This window comes from Eumetopias jubatus, unplaced genomic scaffold, assembly GCF_037043125.1.
Source record: "Eumetopias jubatus isolate StellerSeaLion01/CBP00866 unplaced genomic scaffold, mEumJub1_p1.0 scaffold_10, whole genome shotgun sequence".
NCBI classification, from domain to species: Eukaryota; Metazoa; Chordata; class Mammalia; order Carnivora; family Otariidae; genus Eumetopias; species Eumetopias jubatus.
In genome coordinates, this window is record NW_028274816.1 from 98439018 (window position 1) to 98461050 (window position 22033).

The 22033-nt window shown below is 54.1% G+C and overlaps 1 protein-coding gene across 1 annotated transcript; it reads left to right on the forward strand.

The window, feature by feature from the left end:
* The first annotated feature begins 242 nt into the window (after positions 1–242).
* On the forward strand, positions 243–21051 carry WNT9B (Wnt family member 9B). Its single transcript, XM_088027059.1, has 6 exons — positions 243–380; positions 619–760; positions 3353–3418; positions 17831–18127; positions 19497–19762; positions 20578–21051. Exons 1-6 carry the CDS (start codon positions 243–245, stop codon positions 21049–21051), a joined length of 1383 nt encoding a protein of 460 aa, XP_087883185.1.
* Positions 21052–22033: the final 982 nt, after the last annotated feature.

A 22033-nucleotide genomic window follows, 5' to 3' on the forward strand; every position in this document is an offset into this window, starting at 1 on the left:
GGCGGGGCGGGGGCGGGCCCTGGGCGGCGGCCCCACCCGCGATGGGGCGGGGCGAGGCCGGCGGGGCCAATGGGGCGGGGGGCTCACCGCCCGGGGCGGGGGGGGGGGTGCCGCCAGAGCTGCTCCCTCCCCCAGCCCCGCTCCGCCCCGCCCGGCTTTAAAGCCCCACGGGCGGCTGGTGGCGGCGCTGCGAGCGCTGAGCGGCGCGAGGAGATGCAACAGGGCGCCGCGCCTCCGGCACCATGCGCCCCCCGCCCGCGCTGGCCCTGGCCGCGCTCTGCCTGCTGGCGCTGCCCGCCGCTGCCGCCGCCGCCTACTTCGGGTCAGTGCCCGCCGCGCCCCCGGCCCGCGTCCCCGGCCCGCCTGCCTCCCCTCCTCCGGCTAGAGCAGGGCCAACATTTCCCTTCCGCTGGCCCCGGCCGCGGCGGGATCTCGAACTCAGACCTTAGCCCCCGGCGGACCCCAGTCCCGGCTCGCTGTCGGAGTTCGCGCCCCGAGCTCGGTCTCTGGCTTCCCCAGCTCCGGCCCCGATCTGCTGTCCCACTGGGTCCTCTTCGCCGCCGCCTTTCCCACCCTGCCCTGTCCGAGACCTCATCCCGCCCACTCCGCCCGGCCTAGGACCCCGGCCCGAGCTCCCGGACTCTGCACACGTTTCGGACCCTGGCCCCATCCGCACGGCGCGCCCGGTGCCTGCTGGTCCAGGCGTCCCTCCCGCGCTCGGATGCCCTCTCTGGATCCTCACTCCGTGCCCTGTCTGCTCGTAACCTGGTCTCCGTCCAGCCACAGTCTTCGCCCCGGGCTCTCTCTCCACCCTCTGCCTTCCCCCTGCGCAACCGAGACCCTGCGGGCTGGGTGGCTGGGCGGGGAACGCGCGGATACCAGGGGAATGCGAACCTGCGGACGGTGGGGAGTGTCAGCTAGAGATGCAGGAGGGAAACTTCCGCTAGGGAAGCCCAGCCAAATCTCAGACCTGGCGTCGGGTGAATTCTGGGGAGAATGACCGAGAGTGAGAAGGGTGGAGGGCTACATGATTGGAAAAGGAGGATCAGAGTTGGGGAGACACCAGGGGAGGGAGCGGGAGGGAGTGGAGAGCGAACACAGCGCAAGTTACTGGGCAATTGTCCCTTCTTCTCTGACCTAGGGACTTGGGTGGGAGGTGGGGTCGTGGGTGCAAAGGCACTCACGTGACCTCCACCCAATGCTTGCTCCAAATATGTACAGGCTGTTACTTTAATCTTGTCATTTTTTGTGATCTTCACTCCAAATCAGGGTGAGGTTTACAGCCTGCCTAAAGCAAAGGCAAGAAAACACACCAAGCCAGTGACCTGCCAGAGACTGTTCTTAAGGACCTGCCAGGGAGGGGAGTAAGGATCTGAGAGGTCCCGACACAGGCAGAGCTAAGGGCTGTGGGCTAATTTCCGGGTCATGACCCTGGTTAAAAACGTGCCTTGGCTATGAGCAGTGGCCTCTCCTGAAATATAAGGGGGTGGGGAGGGGTAGGCAGGTCAGCCCAGACCCTAGCTCTGAGCTCAGCTTGCTGGTGACCTGGGAAGACCAGTCCCTGGGCCTCAGTAACCCTTTTGTACAAAGAAGGGGCAGAACTTGATAGAACTGAGCCTCTATTTCCACCCAGAGAGCAGTGCACAAACATGTTTGTTTGACAGTGATTTCAGGCTTGAAGGCACTGCTGTTGCCTCAGCAGGCAGGGTATAATGGCGAGGGCACAGACTTTGGGTTCAATCCCCAACCCAGCTACTTGCTAGCCCTTGCTCTTGGCCAAGTCACTTAACCGCTCTGTGTCTCAGTTTCTCATCTGTAAAATGAGGATAATAGTGCCTATTTCATATGAACACTATATGAGTTAGTACATGGAAAGCGCTTAGGATAGTATCTAGCACATAGTAAATGCTCAGCTAATGCCAGTGAGGAGATTAGGCATAGTAGCTTGGTATCCCAGCCCTGACAGGGGTTTCTGAGCCGGAATGGAGAGCAAGAGGACAAATGCACCTGCATCCTCTTGGACATCAGCTCATTTCCACAATTCTTTTTGGATGTTCTGGAGTTGGGGATGGGGCAAGGGCCAGGTGGGGTGAGGAGAGAGGGGCTCCAGGGGGCCTGGACCACCCTGGCTGATATGGTTGGAAGGGAAAAGAGTTTGTGGCAGTGCCCAGGGGTAGAATTTGAGACTTGTGAGCAGGGGGGCAACCTTGGAAATCGGGGGGGGGGATGGTTGATTAGGCCTGGGTTAGGGCTGAGAGGGATCATATGAGTATAGAGCCACCTCTTTCTTTTTTATTTTTAAAGACTTTATTTATTTATTTGACAGAGAGAGACACAGCAAGAGAGGGAACCCAAGCAGGGGGAGTGGGAGAGGGAGAGGCAGGCTTCCGACGGAGCAGGGAGCCCGATGCGGGGCTCGATCCCAGGACCCTGGGATCATGACCTGAGCCAAAGGCAGATGCTTAACCATCTGAGCCACTCAGGCGTCCCTAGAGTCACCTCTTTCAGGTCATGAACCCAACTAAGCAAGGCTGACAAAATAGACTCCAGCCACCACTCCCCCCAGTCTGGGGAGCTGGACAAATACTTGGAGAATAAGCTAAAACTGGGGCCTTGGGCTGTTCTGTGTTTAGTCTCAGAGAATGGACAGGATTCAGCCTGAGTTCTCACTGAGGAAGCCCTATCGTGACTCAGGCCAGATTCTCCAGCTTCCCATCAGAATTTGCTCTCTGGTAGGAATCTGATATCAGTCATCCACACTATAGTGAGAAGGGAAGGCAATGTGTTCCTCCTTTCTCCAGGTCATTTGCACTTAAAGTCTCATTTCCGATTATAAGATGAAATGTTTGGGCATTTGGTAAAAGCAAATTCAAACATGAGGAGAGCAGGTGAAACCAATCTTCTTGGGGTCTTTGAAATCACAGAATCATAAACTTAAGGGTTGGACGTGCCCCCAAAGCATCTCTGGTCCAACCCCTTGTTTCAAGCAGGTCATGTATGATTATTCCCATTTTTCAAATGAAGCAACCATCATCCCCAAACCACAGTAAGCTGGCAACTGTTTCTGGGGCTTTTGTACGAACGCAGAGCTGAATTCTGGTGATGCTGATAATGACTAAATACTGCAATTTAGTATTGCAATGATTTACAAATTACTTTTCTCACATAGCCTCTCTCTCTCATCTGATCCTCAGAGCCATTCTTGAGGTCTATAGGATGGTGTAAATAGTTCCCCCAGGGAACCCGGGGATCAGAAAAGTGCAGTGATTCACCCTATGTCACACAGCAAATCAATGAGAGAGGCAGGACAGAAACCGGGTTCTGCCCCCAGTCTGGGCTCTTTGCCCTCCAGGGAACAGTCTGCAGAGCGAATACTGTGTGATCATCCAGGGGAGCAACAGCTACAAGGAGCTGGAGGGTAAGGGGGTGGAGGGTGGCCCCCTCCCCTGCTTGGTCACTTGGTCAGGTCACTTGCCTCCAAGGTCTATAGCACCTGGAGGTCCTAAGTTTCCCTAATTCTAATGGGCTGATCCTGGCCTGGAAGTCTAGGATTGCTCAAGAGCTCACGTTCTGGCTTGGATGGCTTGGGAATTATGCAAATATTAACTGGTGCGGTGTTTTATAAATGAACATGCACTGTATTATGTGGTAAGTGGAGCCCATGACAGGCCTCGTCACCCAATCCAGTCTTTAAGTCATCCCAATAGCTTCATAACTCGAAGTCATTCCTGTGGATACAACTTTGTAAATCCTGATTGACTTCGGCGGTGCTTTTATAATGCGTGACCTCTGCACTAGTTAGGATCCCTTCCTCTCTACAGAGGGTACAGAGAAGTTTATGAAAGCACAGGCTTTGGAGTCAGCTAGACCTGAGTTTAAATCCTGGCCTTTTGTCTTGCTAGCTGTGTGGCTTTGGGCAAATGTCTTAACCTTGCTGAGCTTTAGGTGATGGTAATACCTATCTTAGGGGCTGATGCAAGGCTTCACTGAGATGGTGGGTGAAAAGGGCCTGATTGGGTGCCTGTCCAGGCTCACTTTTGGTAGTTGCTGGGGCTCTAACCATCTTTTTGGCTTATGGAGGTGTCATCATTGTGAAGAAAGCAAACCACCATTTTAATTGTTTTCCCTAATCAACCTTACATGCAGTAAAATGCATGCGTTCTAAGTGCACAGTTGGGGTTTTAACAAATGCATACCCTTGTATAAACACCACCACAACTACTGCATGGAACATTTCCATCAGCCCAAAGGATCCCTATGCTCCTTTGCAACCAGCCCTCCCCCACCAGCCCCAGATCATCACTTCTCTGCTTTCTGTCCTTATAGATTAGTTTGGCCCTTTGTAGAAGTTCACATAAATGGAATCATCTGGTATATAGCCTCTTGTGCCTGAATGGTTTTGCTCAAAATAATGTTTTTGATATTCATCCACGTTGTTACATATATCAGTAGCACATTCCTTTTTACTGCTGAAAAGTATTCTACTGTATGGGCGTACCACTCTGTGTTTCTTCATTTACCAGTTGATAGACATTTGGATTGTTTCCAGTTTGGGGCTGTTCCAAATAAAGCTGCTGTAAGCATTTGTGTACGTGTACATATGTGGGCATATGTTTTTATTTCTCTTGGATAAATACCTAGGACCTGACTATTGGATCATATGGTATGCCTATGTTTAACTTCATAAGAAATGGCCAAATAGTATTCCAAAGTGATTGTACCATTTTATGCAGTGATGTATGAGAGTTCTAATTACTCTGTATTCTTGTCAGCTACTGGCGGTCATAATTTCAGCCCTTTTAGTGGATATGTATTGATATCTCATTGTGGTCTTAATTTGCATTTTCACACTGATGAATGGTGTGTTGAAACTTTTTAAAAAATATTTATTTATTTATTTGAGAGAGAGAGAAAGAGAGACCGTGATCAGAGGCCGGGGCAAAGGGAGAGAGAATCTTAAGCAGACTGGGTGCTGAGTGTGGAGCCTGGTGAGGGGCTCCATCCATCTCACATGACCCTGAGATCAGGACCTGAGCCAAAACCAGGAGTTGGACACTTAACTGACTTTACCACCAAGGCACCCCACGTGTTGAACATTTTTGCATGTGCACGTTAGTCATCTGAATGTCTTTTTTCACTGGGCTATTCTTCTTATTGAGTTGTAAGTGTTTTTTGTATATTTTGAATCCAGGTCCTTTGTAAGAAAGTATTGGCAAATTTCACCCCTATCTTTGGCTTGCCTTTTAATTTTCTTATTGGAATCCCATGAAGAACAGAAGTTTTTAATTTTGATGAGGTACAATTTACAACTTCTCGTATGGTTTGTGCTTTTTTTGTGTCCTACCCAAGAAATCTCTGTCTACTCAGAGGTTGTAAAGATTTCCTCTTATGTTTTCTTCCAGAAACTTTATAGTTTTAGCTTTTGTACTTAGGGCTATTTGTTCATTTTGAATTAATTTATGTGAATTGTGTAAGGTCAAGGTCAAAGTTTATTGTTTTCCATGTGGACATCCACTTGTTCCAGCCCCATTTGCTGAAAAGATGGTCCTTACTCTGTTGTCATTTTTGTTGCAAATTAATTGATTCAACATATGAGATTCTATTTCTGGACACTTTATTCTGTTCCATTCACCCATATGTTTATCCTTATGCCAATACCATGTCGTATTGATTATAGTAGCTATATGGTAAGTCTTGAAACCAAGTACAGTAAGTTCCTCTCTCCCTCTCTCTCTCTCTCTTTTTTTCAAAATTGTTTTGAGGCACTTGGGTGGCTCAGTCGGTTAAGTGTGTGACTCTTGATAGCAGCTCAGGTCATGATCTCAGGGTCCTGGGATAGAGCGCTGCATTGGGCTCCATGCTCAGCAGGGAGTCTGCTTGAGGACTCTTTCCCCCTCTCTCTCTGCCTCTGCCCCTCCCCTCTCCCTCTCTCTCTAAAATAAATAAATAAATCTTTTTAAAAAGTTGTTTTGGCTATTCTAGGTCCCTTATATTCCACATAAATTTTATTTTATTTTTGTAAAGATTTTATTTATTTACTTGACAGAGAGAGAGACACAGCGAGAGAGGGAACACAAGCAGGGGGAGTGGCAGAGGGAGAAGCAGGCTTCCCGCTGAGCAGGGAGCCCGATGCGGGGCTCGATCCCAGGACCCTGGGATCATGACCTGAGCCGAAGGCAGACGCTTAAAGACTGAGCCACCCAGGCGCCCCTCCACATGAACTTTAGAATCAACTTATCAATATCTATAGGAAAGCCTGCCAGGATTTTGTTTGGGATTGCATTGAATCTATAAGTCAATTTATAGAAGATCGACATTCCAACAACATTGAATCTACTGATTTATAAACAGGCATATCTCTTTATTTAGGGCTTTTAAAAATTTCCTTCAGCAATGTTTTGTAATTTTCAGCATGCAGGTCGTGCACATATTTAAAAACTTATTCCCAAGTGTTTTTTGTATTTGGATGGTATTGTTTTCACTTAAATACATTTTTAGAAATTGATTGGGTCCTGAGAAAAACAGGTTGGAGGGAAGAAAGGGTAAAAGAAATTTTACTGCTTTGGGGTGGTAGATTGAAAGCCAAACATCACTGATAAGAATCATTGTGTTTGGGGAAGGAATTTAGGCCGGCTTGTCCCTGGCTGAGCTGTAACCACCCCCACCCCCCGCCCCCCCACCCCCCCACCTCCGAGGAGGAGTTGGGCTCTGTAGTTGGGCTCAGGGTCAGACCAGCCTCCTCATGGATAGTGATGGATTTTCTAAGGCTGAGGAGGGCAGGCAAGGCAAGGGGACCCCTGGGCTGGAATCCCCTAAGCAAGAGGGGTCCAGGTGCCTTGGGAATTATGTGCCTGGGTAGAAGTTGGGCTCAGGAGGAGGTGGGCCAGGTGCTGTGAGGGTGACCCCACCCTGGCATCAGTGTAAGCAGGGAGAGAGGCAGCCCGAGGCCCTGCTACAGTGTAAGGAGCACTGCACTTGGAGTCACATAGATTGAGTTCAGATATTCCATCCAACCATTTATTAACTGTGACTCAGGGCAAGTCAGTTAACTGTTCTTTTTTTTTTTTTTTTTAAGATTTTATTTACTTATTTGAGAGAGAGAGCATGAGTAGGGGGAGCAGGCGAGGGAGAGGGAGAAGCAGACTCCCCACTGACCAGGGAGCCCATAATGGGACTTGATCCCAGGACCGTGGGATCATGACCTGAGCCGAAGGCAGCCTCTTGACTGACTGAGCCACCCAGGCGCCCCAAGTCAGTTAACTAGTCCAGCCTCAGTTTTCTCAACTATTAAATGGGCTAGTCCTTAACCTATAGAGTTTTTGTAGTTAAATAAGTGTATATAAGGATTATTTATTTATTTATTTGACAGAGAGAGACACAGAGAGAGAGGGAACACAAGCAGGGGGAGTGGGAGAGGGAGAAGCAGGCTTCCCGCTGAGCAGGGAGCCCGATGCGGGGCTGGATCCCAGGACCCTGGGATCATGACCCGAGCCGAAGGCAGACACTTAACAACTGAGCCACCCAGGCGCCCCTTAAATAAGTGTATATAAACCGCTGAAATGCTATCCATATATAAAGAGTTCAAGAAATCTAGTGATCTGGTCTTAGAGACTCCCAAGTTAGGAGTATCTCTGGTGTCCTATGTTCCTTCCCCTCTTCATCTTTGCTCCCGTCAATGTATAATTCAAATCCTTTCCGTGCTCAGCATTTTATGTGCATGATCTCATTTATTCATTGTGACATCCCAGGAGGTAGGTGCTGGTAGAAGTCTCTTCATATAGGTGAGTGGGAAAAAAGCTCAGAGAGGCCAAGTGCCTTGCCCAAAGTCACACAGCTAGTGGCTGGCAGCACTGACATTTGAATTCTGGCCTGTCAGCGTCCAGAGCCAACCTCATTATCCCCACCTCGTGCTGCCTCTGCCTCTCCCCCTGGGCAGCTCTGACCCATGAACCCTCCCCTCTGTCACCCACACCCTTCACCTGGCATATGACCTAGGCAGCTCTTGCACTGCTTGTCTTAAACTCTTGCTTTGTTACCCACTTTTTTCATGTGCTTATGTCTTCGATTCATGCATAGTGCTCTTTAGGCAAGGGTCTTAGGGCCCTGTCGTTGGCTGAGTCCCCCACAGTCGCTAGCACTGCCTCATGGTCCACAGTGAAAGTCTAGATGGGCAGCCCCTCTCCCTCTCGCTGGCCCTTCCTCTCCCCCAGAATCTTCCTCTGCCGCATCGTATTTGCTCTTCCATCACCTACTTACACTTGGCTCTCTTGAGCACACACTTCTTTGTCATGACCTGGGCTCTGTCAGGATAGGAAGTAGAAGCAAAGCAGAAAGCAGAGACTTGCCCCTGTCAGACTCCAGAATTCAGCTACAACTGGCCTTCCATGGGAATCCTGATGGCAGCTGAGATGAACTGGGGGGTAGGACAGCTGCTCCAGCCTTGACCCCCCTCACTGGAGAGATGAAGACCGAAGGGGGGGGTGGTGGAGAGTCTCAAAGAGCAAGAATAGACTTAAACCACCATGTTCTGAGTCCTGGAAATTCTTTTTTTTTTTTTTAAGTAAGCTCTCACCCAACGTGGGGTTTGAACTCACTACCTAGAGATCAAGAGTCACATGCTCTACCCACTGAGCCAGCCAGGCACCACCTCCCTGCCAGACTCCTAGAATTCTAGAGACTGGTTTTAGGGCAAGAGCAGAGAAGGTCTGCGTTCTTGATCCATTCACTTTAAGGCCAGGTCATGTCAGAATTCAAGAATTTTTGGAATTTTAGAAAGGTAATACGATGCATATGCCATATCTAGGGCAGCACCCCATAATCAGACACTTTATTATTTTTGCAGAAAAATATCTACATGTTGGGATAAAGGCAGACCATAAATATTCTCATTTGGGTTCAGGTCAGGACACTTGCTGCCATATGAATTCACCATGACTGTATAAAAATCTTTAATTGTCCGAGCTTTCTAGAGTTGGAGTTGTGGATGAAGGTTTGTGAACCTGTGGTGAACTTTCAGCATGTATCACCACTAGAGGCTGTACAAGCTGAGGTTTAAAGAAAGACTTTTGGCCAAGTTCTTGTTGGGTCCTCCCTGGGTATCAAAGGAAGGCTTCAGCTGCCTGGCACGGCTTGACCCCAGGAACTGAGGTCCGGAGGGAACAGACCTGACTTTCTCAGTCCCCACAGGGGCTGAGCCGGCGGCCGGCGGAGTCGGGGTTTGACCGACCAGGTGCCCCGAGATCTGGCACTGGGGAGAATATGCGCCAGTGATCAGAGTCGGAGGGCGTGGCCACAGGCAGGCTCTTCCAGAGCCACGCCCCACCAGCCTGCAGAGCGGAGCTTGGGAAGGTTGGGGGTGTGGGGTGTTGGGTGGACCCTGCAGCCTGGGAGTGAGACAGCAGGGAGGCCAGGGGTGTGGGAGGGGAGGCTGAGGGACAGCCTGGAGCTATACTGTCCCGCCAGGGGTTGGACATCTGAGGGATTTATGCAGCCAGCAGGTGTCTGAGGATATGAGCTAGGGATGGGGGACCTCAGGGTATGAAAAACCAGGGCCTCTGCCAGGGGCTTACAGGGTACTTGGAGAGTCTGTCTGTGCAGCTCTGATGAGGAAGAAAAAAGTGTCAACCACACAGAACTAAGGATGTTATATCTGAAAAGTGAGAGAACGCAAAGAAAGAGGATGGTTAGGAGAGATGGGGCTGGCAAGTAAGGAGGGCTTCCTGGAGGAGGCAGACAAGCATCAGCGCATGCTAGAGCTAGATGGGGCCTCAGGATCACCTTTCCCATTCCTTGCATTTTGAGTCAAGTGTTGAAAAAGCCTGTGGCCATAAAAGAGTCCAGGAGATCCATGAGGACTTTTGGACTGGGAGAGGCATCGCAGGCAGGGGTTATAGCTTGAAGGAAGGCATGAAGTGGACTGAGGTAGCCATGGCAGGAGGACCAGGAAAAGATTGCCCGAGGGGATGGATGGACCCTCTGCTACAGCCCTGGCTGGCTCTGAGTCCAGGACTGTCCAAGGTGGGAAGTTGTCCTGGTCCGGCTCTGGGGGGTGGGGGTGGGGGGGGGACCCTGCTCTATGCCCAAGGGAGCCCCTTACAACTTCATCCCTTAGGGCAGTCCTGACCACCCAGGTGTCCGCTGGGCACATTCAGGACGTGGCTCCTTCACCAGGTTGTGAGGCTCCTGCTGTCCTTGGAGCTGAGAGGAGAGGTGTGAAGGTGTGGACCATCCCTGGGCCCTGGAGGAGGACAAATGGAACGGGCATCATGGGACATCTCTGCCCAGAGCAGCCACAAACAGCGGAACTACTGGCGTCACACGGGGATCACACGTAGGGCGGGCGTTCCCCGGGGGCCTGGCTCTTCCGGGGCCCCCAGCTCAGCCTGAGCCTGCCTGCCCATCTGTGGGGAAGAGGGGCACCACCCAGAGCCTGCCCAGCTGGGGAGCTGGTCAACTTACGATGGCTTAATAACCTGGTCGAAGTCACCCAGCCTGGGAGCCAGGGTTTCAAGTTTGGGGCCAAACTGGGTGGGCGTGTTGCCTGCCACAAGAAGAGACATCCTCAGCGACTACTTGCCTTTTCCTGCAGTCCCCACCCTGTGTCCTCTAAACTACTCCTCCCGTGGGTCAGGTCTGGGCCTGTGCACCCAAGAAGCTGGGGAAGCTTGTCTTAAGGCTTCCGGCCCCCCTTTTCTCTACCCCCCACCCGTCCTTGCTCTAGACTTCCCCTTCCTCTTCAGTTTCTTCATGATCCTAGACCCTCTCCTGTGATCTTCCTTCTATCTAGCCAAGTAGGTTCTTAGGCACTAGGATGCATCAGACTCTCACACTTTAGTATGAATAAGCAGGCCACTTCTCTAAGCTTTATTTCTGATGTTTAGCCAAAAAGGAAACTGAGTTTTAGACCAGGAAAAAGTAGTCTCTTAAACAAAGCATACTTCTCTCCCTTTAGCTGCCCAGGGGCCCAGAGGAATCCTAACCAGATTGCCTTCCTTTCAATCCTACCCATCTTGTGTTCCTTTCATCCTAGACATTTGCTGTGGTGGTGCTGATTTTGCTTCCCTGAGGTGTTGCATTGAAACTGAAAGCAGAAACTGCCAGGCTTGACAGAAACAATCAGGAATCCCATCTTAGTCCTGCCACTAACTCAGTGGGTCACCTTGGACAATAAATATTACATGAACTCCCAGGGCACCAGACAGGTCAAAGCAGAGACCTGCACCCTTGGCAAACCCCTTGCCCTCCTGCCTGCCCCCAGAAGCCTCTGCAATACCTCCCAGGAGCCATCAGGGCAAAAACCTCTGGACTGGGTGATCTTGAAGGGCTTCTCCAGCCTTAAAATATAATGATTCAAATGGTGTGCATTTGGACCCAACCAGGGAGCTGGGGGGAGATGTTCCTAATCTCCAGCCTGCAGAGGCGAGGGAGCCCCCTGCACATGGGGACCTTTGGTGGCCACTGAGCCACCTGATCTATGTGCCAGGGATGAAGGCTTCCCCTCCAGTGCTTCTGCCTGAGCCTGAGTGGAGAGGGAGACAGACAGGAAGGAGGAGGGCAAGCATTTCCTCTGCAGATGTTGCACTGGCCAAGCTCAAAATACCCAAGATTGTTGAGATGCAGAGCATGCTTGCTGAGCGGGCGGCTTGCTGCCCACTTAGCTGTGAGCACACGTCTGCCCGATGCCATCCTCAGCGGGCAGGCCGGTGTGCGTGGGGCTGCAGACGGGAAGTGGAGCTGTTCTTGGAGAGACAAAGCCCACAGCTGGGCCCGACTCTTTTCTCTCTGAGCCAGGGCTGTGCTGGGGTGGGTGACGAGGCTCTGGGGATGAGCTCTGGTGGGGCGGGGGGGGGGGGCGGGGGGGGGAGGTGGTGACCAGATTTGGTCCTCAGGCTGAGTTCATGGAGTCCTGAACTTAAGAGCTGGGGAGGAAAGGAGGGGTGGAGCCAAGAGGGGCTGAGGGGGACCCTGACAGGGATGTAGTGAGTGATCTTTAGTGTCTTTCAGTCTTCCGTGGGGAGACGTGGCATGAAGCTGACCCTCAATAAAGTTGTTGATATTTATATTTAAGTGAATGGGTGAGTAAAGGGGGCTGGAGCTTGTAGGAGTAGAGGTGGGGGGGTGCCCGGGTGGCTCAGTTGGTTAAGTGTCTGCCTTCAGCTCAGGTCGTGGTCTCAGGGTCTTGGGATGGAGCCCCGTGTCAGGTTCTCTGCTTTGGGGAGCCTGCTTCTCCCTCTCCTCTCCCTCTGCCCCTCCCCCTGCTCATTCTCTCTTTCTCTCTCTCTCTCAAATAAATAAATAAGTAATCTAAAAAAAAAAAAAAAGGGAGTAGAGGTAGGATACGGCAACTGGCAACTTGGCCAGGCTGCTCATTAAGGACGTGGTCTCGGAGGAGGCATGATGTTGACACAGAATCCAGGAGAGGAGAAAGGAGTCTGAAGGATGGAGGGAATGGCGTGCTGCTCAGCAGCATACACTTGGGGCCCCTCAGCGTGACAGAAAGAGGGGAGAGAAGGTTGGGGTGGGTGTTGAGGGTACCCCCTCTCTGCAGAAGGACTGTTGGAGCCAAAGGCCCTCTCTTCCCCTGCCAGGCATCGCCCTCAGCAACTCTCCCTGCTGAGAAGAGATGGGTGGTGGAGAGCACCGGGTGGGGGTGGGGCGTGTGTGGGTGGGGGTGGGGGGGTGTGTAGGGGGATTTAGTGAGGGCTGTGAGGTGGGCTGAGATGTTTGAGATGAAAGCACAAAGGGAACACTTACCATGCAAATGGCCCTACAGCGGAAGCCTGTTATCGGGAGCATCTAATGGGGTTTTGCAGGGCCAAGGCCAATGCTCCGGGCAGGGCAAGGCTTTCCTGGTTCCCAGGCAGCTGCCCACAGTTGGCAAGGTCCCTGGTGCCAGGCACAGCTCCTGGCCCCTCCAGCTAAGGGTCTAGACAGGCTGGCATTGCCTGGTGCCCTGGGAACTGCCAGCCTTGTCCTACACCACCCACCCACTCCCTCACCGACATCCTGGGGGTGACCTCCTCTGGAACCGTCAGACCCTCTCAAGCGGAAAAAAGGGTGGGTGTGTGTGTCGGGGGGGAGAACAGCGCCTGGGGCACCCCCAAGTGATGGGAAATGCACTCTACCTGCCTGATCTTCCCCGACTAGCCAGGAAGGTTCCCTAGGACTTTCCTCCTGCCTCCTCCCCACCCCCCAGGCCCCTTACTACAGGTAGGATGGGCCTGGCCAAGGTCAGGTTCTCACCCAGATGGAGCTAAGGGTTCTGATCCCTGAGCAGCTCCTGGTTGTTCCACCGGGAGCTGGGCTGGTTCAAAGCTTTCTTCTGCTTCTTGGGGCCTTGGGAAAATCTGGAGTACTACCGAATCCTACCAAGTTCCTTCTAGACCAGCAGCTCCTCAGGGGCAGGGGAGCACATCCCCATGGCCAGCATGGCGCCTGGCACATAGTGAGGGCTCAAGAATGACACTTCTCTGGAGCTTACTATGTGTCAGGCACTGTTCTAAGACCTGTGCAAATGTTAACTCATTTAATCCTCCCGATAGCCCTGTGAGGTAGGTACTGTGGTGATCTGTGTTTTATAGGTGAGGCACAGGGAGGTGAAGTGCTTTGCCCAAGGTGACACAACTGGTAAGAGGCAGAGGCGGGATTTGAACCTGGGCAGCCTGGTCCCATCATGCTCTCCCACTAGCCAATGTGTATTTGTTAGATGGAATGAGCTCAGCGGGAGAGTGGACCTTCCCAAGGTCGCCAGTGAGTGAGGGCAGACCTGGGACCAGACTACCCAGGCCAAAACAGCTTGGGGGGCCTGAGGTCCTTGGGTTCCCTACTCCAGCAGGTGGTGAGTGATTATTCCAAGGTGAGCTCCATTTCCTCTCTGGGGCTTGGTGGTGACTGAGGTCCTGTTGAAGGTAAACAAGAGCAGCCTCCTGGGACACTTTCTCCAAATCCTGGGAAAACCTTCTTTTCCTTCCTTCAGGGTCATCCCAGATGGAGCTGCTTTAGCCAAAACTGTGGATGGGGTGAGCATTGGGGAGTGAAAGGAGGCCAGGGCAGGAAGGGCCAGCAGTGGGCAGAGGAGATCTGGGGGTAGGGGTGTATGTGAGGTGAAGTCCTGAGGGGCACCCTTAACTTTTCCCACCTGGGAGGAGACAAGGTGGCCCAGGGAACAGCTGGGGATGCTCCGGAGTCAAAGCCAGAGACATCTTGTTGTATAGGGGTGGGGGCTTCTGGTCTTATTATTAAACTAAGGGCTGAGGGTACAGAGAGCAGAGGGTCTCAGGCTGGAGGCAAAGAAGGGAGGAGAATGGAGCTGGTCACATGGGATTGTTGCTTTCTTCGCAGGAGAAGAGGGGCTGGAAGTCAGCCTGGGGGGGGCCCACTGGAAGTGGAAATGGGGGAGACCAGCTGTGCCAAAGCAAATACAGCCTGTTGGGGGGTGGCCTGGTCCCACAGGGCTTGGGAGCACTTGAGCCGGGCAGAAGCCTGGAGGAGCTCTCGTCCCACAGCCCAGAAGAGTAGCTAACAACTTCACAGGTTGTTCATCCTCTGCTCTTGAGCTCAGAACACTGGCTACTTGTTTGGTTGGTAGCATCTGACCAGACCACAGGGCAGTGTCTTTATGAAAACTCCAAATTTTGTCTGGATTCATACGACTGACGAAGCTCACTTGATCTTCCCAGGTGTACATCTTACCCCCATGGGGCCCAACTAACATGTGGGCGATTAAGATTCTGCAGAGAGGCAGGGGTGGGTGGGGTTTTCAGGCCTGGGGTGCCAGGGAATGTGGTTTCTTCAAGGGGAGGGGATCATGCCCCCAGACCCCGAAACGGACGGGAGCCTGCAATGCCTAGAATTCTTCTGAGGTCCGGGAAGAAGGCTTCCCTAGCAGATGCCACGGGACGGGCATGTGGAGGATAGCTCACTAACAGCATCTGAGGAAATACGGTGTTTTCTAAATTTGATGTCATGGCACCGATTCTTCAAAGGAAATATGATCCCAACCACAACATAGGAAATAAAGAAAAGGGAAACTGGGTCCTGGAAGATCTCCCAGCTGTCTTTTTAGGCCCTGAGAGGGCTCCTAAGGCAGTGCCAGGCGAGTCTTCTCGGACAGACCAGGGCCCAGTGCGGCCTGAGGCCTCTATGCGGTTGGCTGCCTTTCCTGACCATTAATCGCTACTAAGTGTCATTACTGCTAATAAAATTAACCGACTTTATACTGGACTTTTTCTGGGGCCATCAATCACAGGGTCTATTACACGAAGTTAAAAAAAAAATAGGGGCCTATGGATGGGAGAGAGGGTCTTTGCTGAGCCTGGCTCACAGGTGCAGGCTAAGGTGTGCTGGTCCTTCACAGTTGTCAGGTCATGATCAGTGACAGCACCCTCGGTTAGATGACCACTCCAAGCCTTAACACCGTACTTATAGATAGGAGTGTCGAAGGGCAAGAACACGGCTGCCCACAGGAAGACTCGGGCTGGGGCTGAAAAGCTGAAAAGCTGAAAAGTTCCCCAATTCTCCCTCCCACTCTCTCCACCCCTGCTTCTCTCTATGTATTCGGTTCATTGTTTTGCTCTCTCTTTGGACCAGCTTCTCCTTTTTATCTCCTGAGTTACAGGCCCAATCACCCAAAGAAAGAAAGAGAGAGAAAGCAACTGTAAGTGCAACTTAATTCAAATTCCAAATTCCCAGAGAAAGGACTGATTGGCCCAGCCTGGGTCACGTGATCCTCATTGGTCCAATCGCTAGGTCGGAGTGGCAGGGTCATGTGGCATAAAATGGTCAGCCACACGGTGGTAACCATATAGATGGGAAGAACTAGTGGGTAGCCAACTCAACAGGTGTCTGCAATTTAAAGGTCTTAGTCATAGGGACTCAAAAACTGATAGATGATCGAAATTATATAACAGAAAGTATGATGGTATATACTTTGGTATATATGGTATATTCATACAGCTGTAATGGTATAATAATAATAGCTGTCGTTCTTGGAATGGCATCTGAGATAGGCCTTGAAGGATGCGCAGCCCCACTGGTCAAAATTGCCCTCACTCCCTGCGTGTTCTCTCATCTGTCCATCAGCTGCTACGAGGGAGGTCCCAATTTCTGAACGGTAGGAACAGCATGAGCGGAGTTTTCCCTCACACCAGCACCTGCTGTGGGGAGGAGACCATTTGAGGGACTAATTGGTACCTGTACCCTTTGTCCCTTTCATACTGGAAGCCAGTCAGGGTGGGGCCTCCTCAGCTAGAGCTGACATCTGGACCTGCCAAGGGTCAAGCTCTAAGGGTTTCCTGCCAGGCTGCAGGGAGGGGTTTGGGTGTAGACCTGGTGGACCGGAAATTTACCCATTTGCCCCCAGATTAATGATTAACAGGTCCCTGCCCTCACCCTGTCTAGCAGGGGAGCCTAGGGCCAGGCTGGGCCAGGAGGAGCCTGATAGCATCTGTCTCTGCTCAGAGGTTTCAGAGATATGCTCCACACTGGGTTGGCTGCATCTGATGGATTTAGAATCTACGGGCACTTTCTGGGGGCACCTGGGGCCTGGCCAGAACCCACACTCTCCCTGGGGCAGTGTGGCATCCAGCCAGATGTCCAGGCTGGGTCAGGTGGCTCCAAACAGGAGAGCCATGTCCTCGGCTCCGTGGGGTGTGGGCCTCTCCTGGAATGGCGTATATTCTACCCATGCTGAGGGCCACCCCGGAACAGGACAGGAAAGAGGAGAATCATCTCAGAGAGCTTCTGGGGAGAGGGAAGGTGAGCTCTAATGGTATTCCCTGCCTTGCTGCTCATCGGCTTTATGGCTCAGGCCAGCCACTGCCTCTCCATAAAACTCTGTTTCCTTATCTGGACAAAGGGAAGATCTGCCCAGGTTAAAGAGTAGAGCTTCTTGCGAGAGGAAAGAATTTTGAGATACTCCAGCCTGCAGAAAGGTGAACCAGTGTGTCCCAGGCACTGTGGTTGGTACTTTCCATATAATCCTCCCAGCAGCCCCTGGAGGTGGAAAGGATCCCTTTTTGTACTTCCCAGAGGAGAAAACCAAGGCTTCAAGGTGACACGGCCAGGAAGTGGCAGCCTGACCTCAGAATCCATGGACTTCGGATACAGTAGAACAGGAAGTCTGGAGGGGATGGTGTGATGGAAATTCATTCACCCATCTGTCAGCTCATCTGTCCATCCGTCCATCTGTCCACCCTTCCTTCCTTCCTTCCTCCCTCCCTCCCTCCATCCAGGGGCTCCCTAAGCATCTCTTTGTAACAGGTATTGAGCCGCCAGAAGGTTGAAGATCTAGCTGAGAATTGCGGAAACAGGCTGGGTGGGCATGGGGTTACTTGGGCCGCCGTATAACCTGAGGGAGAGAGGGATATCAGGGAAATTGCGGAGGGTTGGCCCAGCACCTCCATCCATCTGCCTGCCGCCCCCTCTGAGGATCGTGGCTCTCCCCTCCAGACAGCAGCCAATACTATGTGCAGTACTTCCCAAAAGTCCCCGATCATAGATGCTGCCCAAGGTATGTGGTGACTACAGATCCCCAGGCTGCACTCCAGACCCAGTGTGGATCCTGGGCATCTATATTTTTAATAAGCACCCAGATGACTTTTATGATTGGGCAAGTTTGGGAAATAGAATGGGTAAGACCAGCAGAGACATTGGCCTCTGGAAAACTTGGGCATGAGCGCTTGTTCCAAGCACTTGGGTTTCCTACTCTGAAAAATGGGCCCATAACCGCATGGGGCTGGCCCGCCTCCCAGCAGGGAATAAATGAAGCCCCCAAGAGGGCCCCCTCCCCCCTTGCTTGTCGTCTGTCCTCCCTACCCCCTTCCCCCATCAGGACCCCAAGGGTCACTGTCTCCCTCTCTCACTCCCTCTAGGCTGACCGGGCGGGAGGTCCTGACGCCCTTCCCAGGGCTGGGCACGGCCGTGGCCCCTGCACAGGGTGGGGCCCACCTGAAGCAGTGTGACCTGCTGAAGCTGTCCCGGCGGCAGAAGCAGCTCTGCCGGAGGGAGCCCGGCCTGGCCGAGACCCTGCAGGACGCTGCCCACCTCAGCCTGCTCGAGTGCCAATTCCAGTTTCGACACGAGCGCTGGAACTGCAGCCTGGAGGGGAGGACCGGCCTGCTCAAGAGAGGTAGGGAGGAGGGCTGGGGAGGAGGCCAGCCATCCTGCCCCCGGCCCCTGGGCCCAGGCCATGCTGCCCTTGCAAACCTAGCATAGTCTCCCCCTAGAAGAGTCCCAGGAGTTAATGAGGCCCAGCCTTTCCCTCGGTTTGGGGGGAAGTGGAGGAGCGAGGGAGACCCGAGAGAAGAGGAGGCACAGCCCATTACTGGATGGAGGAGGAGCCCACAGATGAGATGGGTGGTCCCTCAGTCCCCTCCCTCAGCCTCCTGCACACACACGTGCAAAACAAGGCGCAAGACCATATAAGGATGGAAGGCAGGTAATAGTCGGCCAAATAACCTGAGACGGGCCAAATTCATGTGTTCCCTCTTTCACCTGTGACTTTGTTCATCGCATCCATTGGTCCATCATTCCCTCCTTCCCTTCCGTTCACACCCTACCTTCTTCCCTCCTCCCTTCCTCCCTGCATCCCTCCACACCTCATCCGCTAAGCATCTGGTGAGGCTCGCAGTGAGCCGGCCTCTGTGCCGGATGCTGGAGGCACAGAGCTGAACCGCACCCCATCTACACTTGGAGAGCATACAGCCTCAGGGGGAAGCAGCTCAGTATGTGACTCTGTCACCAAGTAGCAAGGGGCTTTCACAGAAAAGTCAGTGATGGTAGAGAGGGGAGCCAGCCCCCTTCCAGACCAGCTGCTCTCCACGGCTGGGGAGGGTCCGGGATGGAGCTGATGCTGCTCTCCCACCCGTGTTAGCAGCACCCAGGTACCCTGGAGAGCAGGCGGAGGGTGGCTGGGTTTGGGCCACGCCTCAGCAAGAGTACCGGAGTAGCGACGGGCCTGGCAGGGATTGGGATGATCAGTCCCGAACAAGTCAGGCAGGAGACCCAAAGTCACTCTGTCACTGGGTCTACTGCACAGGTAGGGAGCAGACAGTGACATCTAAGCAGCATCTTGAAGCCCAGGACGCCCACAGAGCATATTTCAGGGGATCAGGGGCCTCAGAAATGGGTTGGTTCAGTTTGCCCACACATTGACTTGGTCAGTGGTTTGGCCTCAGCTCTGCCCCTCACCATATGCCCAAGTCACTTCTCAGCATCTTAGTGTCCTCATCTAGAGGCAGCAACCCCTGTCTGCTGCCCTAGGAATCTAGGCATATACTCCATAGTAAATCTGAAAGTTCCATCTACCCAACAGCCTGCAGCCTGAGGCTAAGGGGCAGGTGATAGGAGGCTGCCCCGAGCCATGTCCTCAGGGGCACACGACCCTTGTCTGGCTCATCGCGGCGCCCCCATCATCCTCTTCTGCTCTCAGAGGGCAAAGGGCAGCCTCTGAGCCCACTCTCCTCCTCCCTCCCGGATCCCCCGGGTGCCTGGCCCAGGTTTCAAGGAGACGGCCTTCCTGTATGCAGTGTCCTCGGCTGCCCTCACCCACACTCTGGCCCGGGCCTGCAGCGCCGGCCGCATGGAGCGCTGCACCTGTGACGACTCTCCGGGCCTGGAGAGCCGGCAGGCCTGGCAGTGGGGCGTGTGCGGCGACAACCTCAAGTACAGCACCAAGTTCCTGAGCAACTTCCTGGGGCCCAAGAGAGGAAGCAAAGACCTGAGGGCTCGGGCGGATGCTCACAACACCCATGTGGGCATCAAGGTGAGCACGTTCCCCAGAGGCGCAGAGCCCTGCCCCAGCCAGCGTGCGGGTGCCGGCAGCCCGGTCTGTAGGAGGCCCCTCAGCACACACGCAGCTGTCCCTGGGGGAGCCCCATTCCTTCCACCGACATGCCCTTACCAGGTGCCAGGAAGTAGGGAAGGGTCGGGGGCACCATCGCGGGCTAGGCAGCAGGTGGGAGCCAGGCTAGGGACTGGGCCGTGATGAGGCCGAAACATATTTGGAGAAGGGTCTCCATTCCCGGGACTGGCCTTCCTTGACGTCCTAGAAACCAACGTAGTTTGAAAGCTTTTGATCTGGTGCAACACCTCCACTTCCTCCATTTTACAGACCGAAAGACGGAGGAGGCCCAGAGAAGGGAAGGGCCTTAGCAGAGGCATACGGTAGTGGGAGGCCAGAGGGTAAAAAGTTTCCCGGTCTATTGGGATCAGAGGCTGGGAGAGGCCCGGGTTCCGATTCTTTAGGAAACTGACTTCCGTGCCCTCACTGCTGCTGACTCGGTGTAAAGCAGGGCTGCTGTGCTCAGTTGTGCAAGCTTTCTACTCCACAAGGACTCTGGGCCAGAGGAAGGAGCAGGGGCTGAGATCTGGCCTGCACTGCTCTCCCCGAGGCAGGCACCTTGGCCCAGCGGAAGGGTGGCCTTGAACTAGTCTGCCCAAAGGCGGCACGTGGGTTAGCTTGGGTCCTGTTTGCCTCCTTCTGCTGTCTCTCGCCCATCCTGGGTCTATGCTCTGGGGGCAGGCTGGCACTGTGGCTCCAGGGCCCTGGCCACACTTGCATTCTGTCTCTCCCTGCAGGCAGTGAAGAGTGGCCTCAGGACCACGTGTAAGTGCCACGGCGTGTCGGGCTCCTGCGCCGTGCGCACCTGCTGGAAGCAGCTCTCCCCCTTCCGAGAGACGGGTCAGGCACTCAAGCTGCGCTATGACTCAGCCGTCAAGGTGTCCAGTGCCACCAACGAGGCCTTGGGCCGCCTGGAGCTGTGGGCCCCTGCCCGGCCCGGCAGCCCCACCAAGGGCCTGGCCCCGCGGTCTGGGGACCTGGTCTACATGGAAGACTCGCCCAGTTTCTGCCGGCCCAGCAAGTACTCGCCCGGCACGGCGGGCAGGGCGTGCTCTCGGGAGGCCAGCTGCAGCAGCCTGTGCTGCGGGCGGGGCTACGACACCCAGAGCCGCCTGGTGGCCTTCTCCTGCCACTGCCAGGTGCAGTGGTGCTGTTACGTGGAGTGCCAGCAATGCGTGCAGGAGGAGCTCCTGTACACCTGCAAGCACTAGGCCGGCTGCCCAGGGTGCCCGGGGGCGCTGCCAAGAGCCCTGGCGCTCGGCCACCTTGAGGCCCCCCGGGCAGGGACGCACAGCAGGCAGGCACTCTCCGCCCCTGCACACGCACTCCTCCCTCCGTCGGGGCCTCAGCCGCCCTTCCCTCCCTCCGCATTCCACAGAGAGAGGCTCCCGGGGACCAGCACGGAGGGTCCCCAGCCTTGTTGGAGCAGGAGCACAGAGTCGGAAAGGAGGTGGGGGGGGATAAGGGAAGCCGAGAGGAGACCAGGACTGAGGGTCTTGTTGGAGGGGGGCATCCCGCTAGCTCCATTCCTCGGGTGAGTGGCCGAGAGCCAGCAAGACGTTGGGAGGTGAGCTTCTGGGCCAGCAGGGCACGGGAAGGCAGTGTCAGCTGGTTGCAAAGGCTGGAGCCTGGCAGGGATGGGTCAGTTCAGCCCTCGGGCCCGGCTCAGGTCACAGTGAGCCCTGGGGGCCATGCAGCTCCACCCCCGGTGGCTTTGCTGTGCCAGAGGTCGGGGGAGAGGCCAGGAGGTAGGGGCTGTTTGTTTGCAGAAAGGAAAGCTTGCTGGGCTTGAGTGGACCCAAGTCAGATACATGCCCTGGAGCCCTGTGTCCTTGATTTGGCTTTTAAAATAGGCACTGAGGCCTCATTCTTGCCTTGAGAGCTGGGTTATGCACGCCCAGCCAGCCCTGCTCGGTAAGAGCCCCAGTGGATGTGAGACTGGTGGGGTCGCACTGTCCCCGGGTGGCTTGCAGAGAGCGCACCGAGGCTGTACAGAGCGACAGCGACCCCTCCCCTGTTTTCCGGCTGGGGAACCTTTTGTCCCAGCCCAGGCGAGGGTGACCGCCTTTGGTTGGAGGCAGGGACGCAGGGAGCTCGGTTTCTCAGCTTCCCCTTAAGCCCTGTTTGGTCAACTGCCTGTGGCTGTGGTCACCCGTGCCGTGAGGCCCCAACGCAGCTGACATTCGCGACCCA

What these genes read in the sequence shown, in the direction of transcription:
- WNT9B (XM_088027059.1), top strand. Translation starts at nt 243, where the DNA reads ATGCGCCCCCCGCCCGCGCTGGCCCTGGCCGCGCTCTGCCTGCTGGCG. An exon ending in CGCCTGCCTCCCCTCCTCCG is followed by an intron (nt 381 to 618) that starts GCTAGAGCAGGG and finishes CGCCCGGCCTAG; the next exon opens with GACCCCGGCCCGAGCTCCCG. An exon ending in ACTCCGTGCCCTGTCTGCTC is followed by an intron (nt 761 to 3,352) that starts GTAACCTGGTCT and finishes TTTGCCCTCCAG; the next exon opens with GGAACAGTCTGCAGAGCGAA.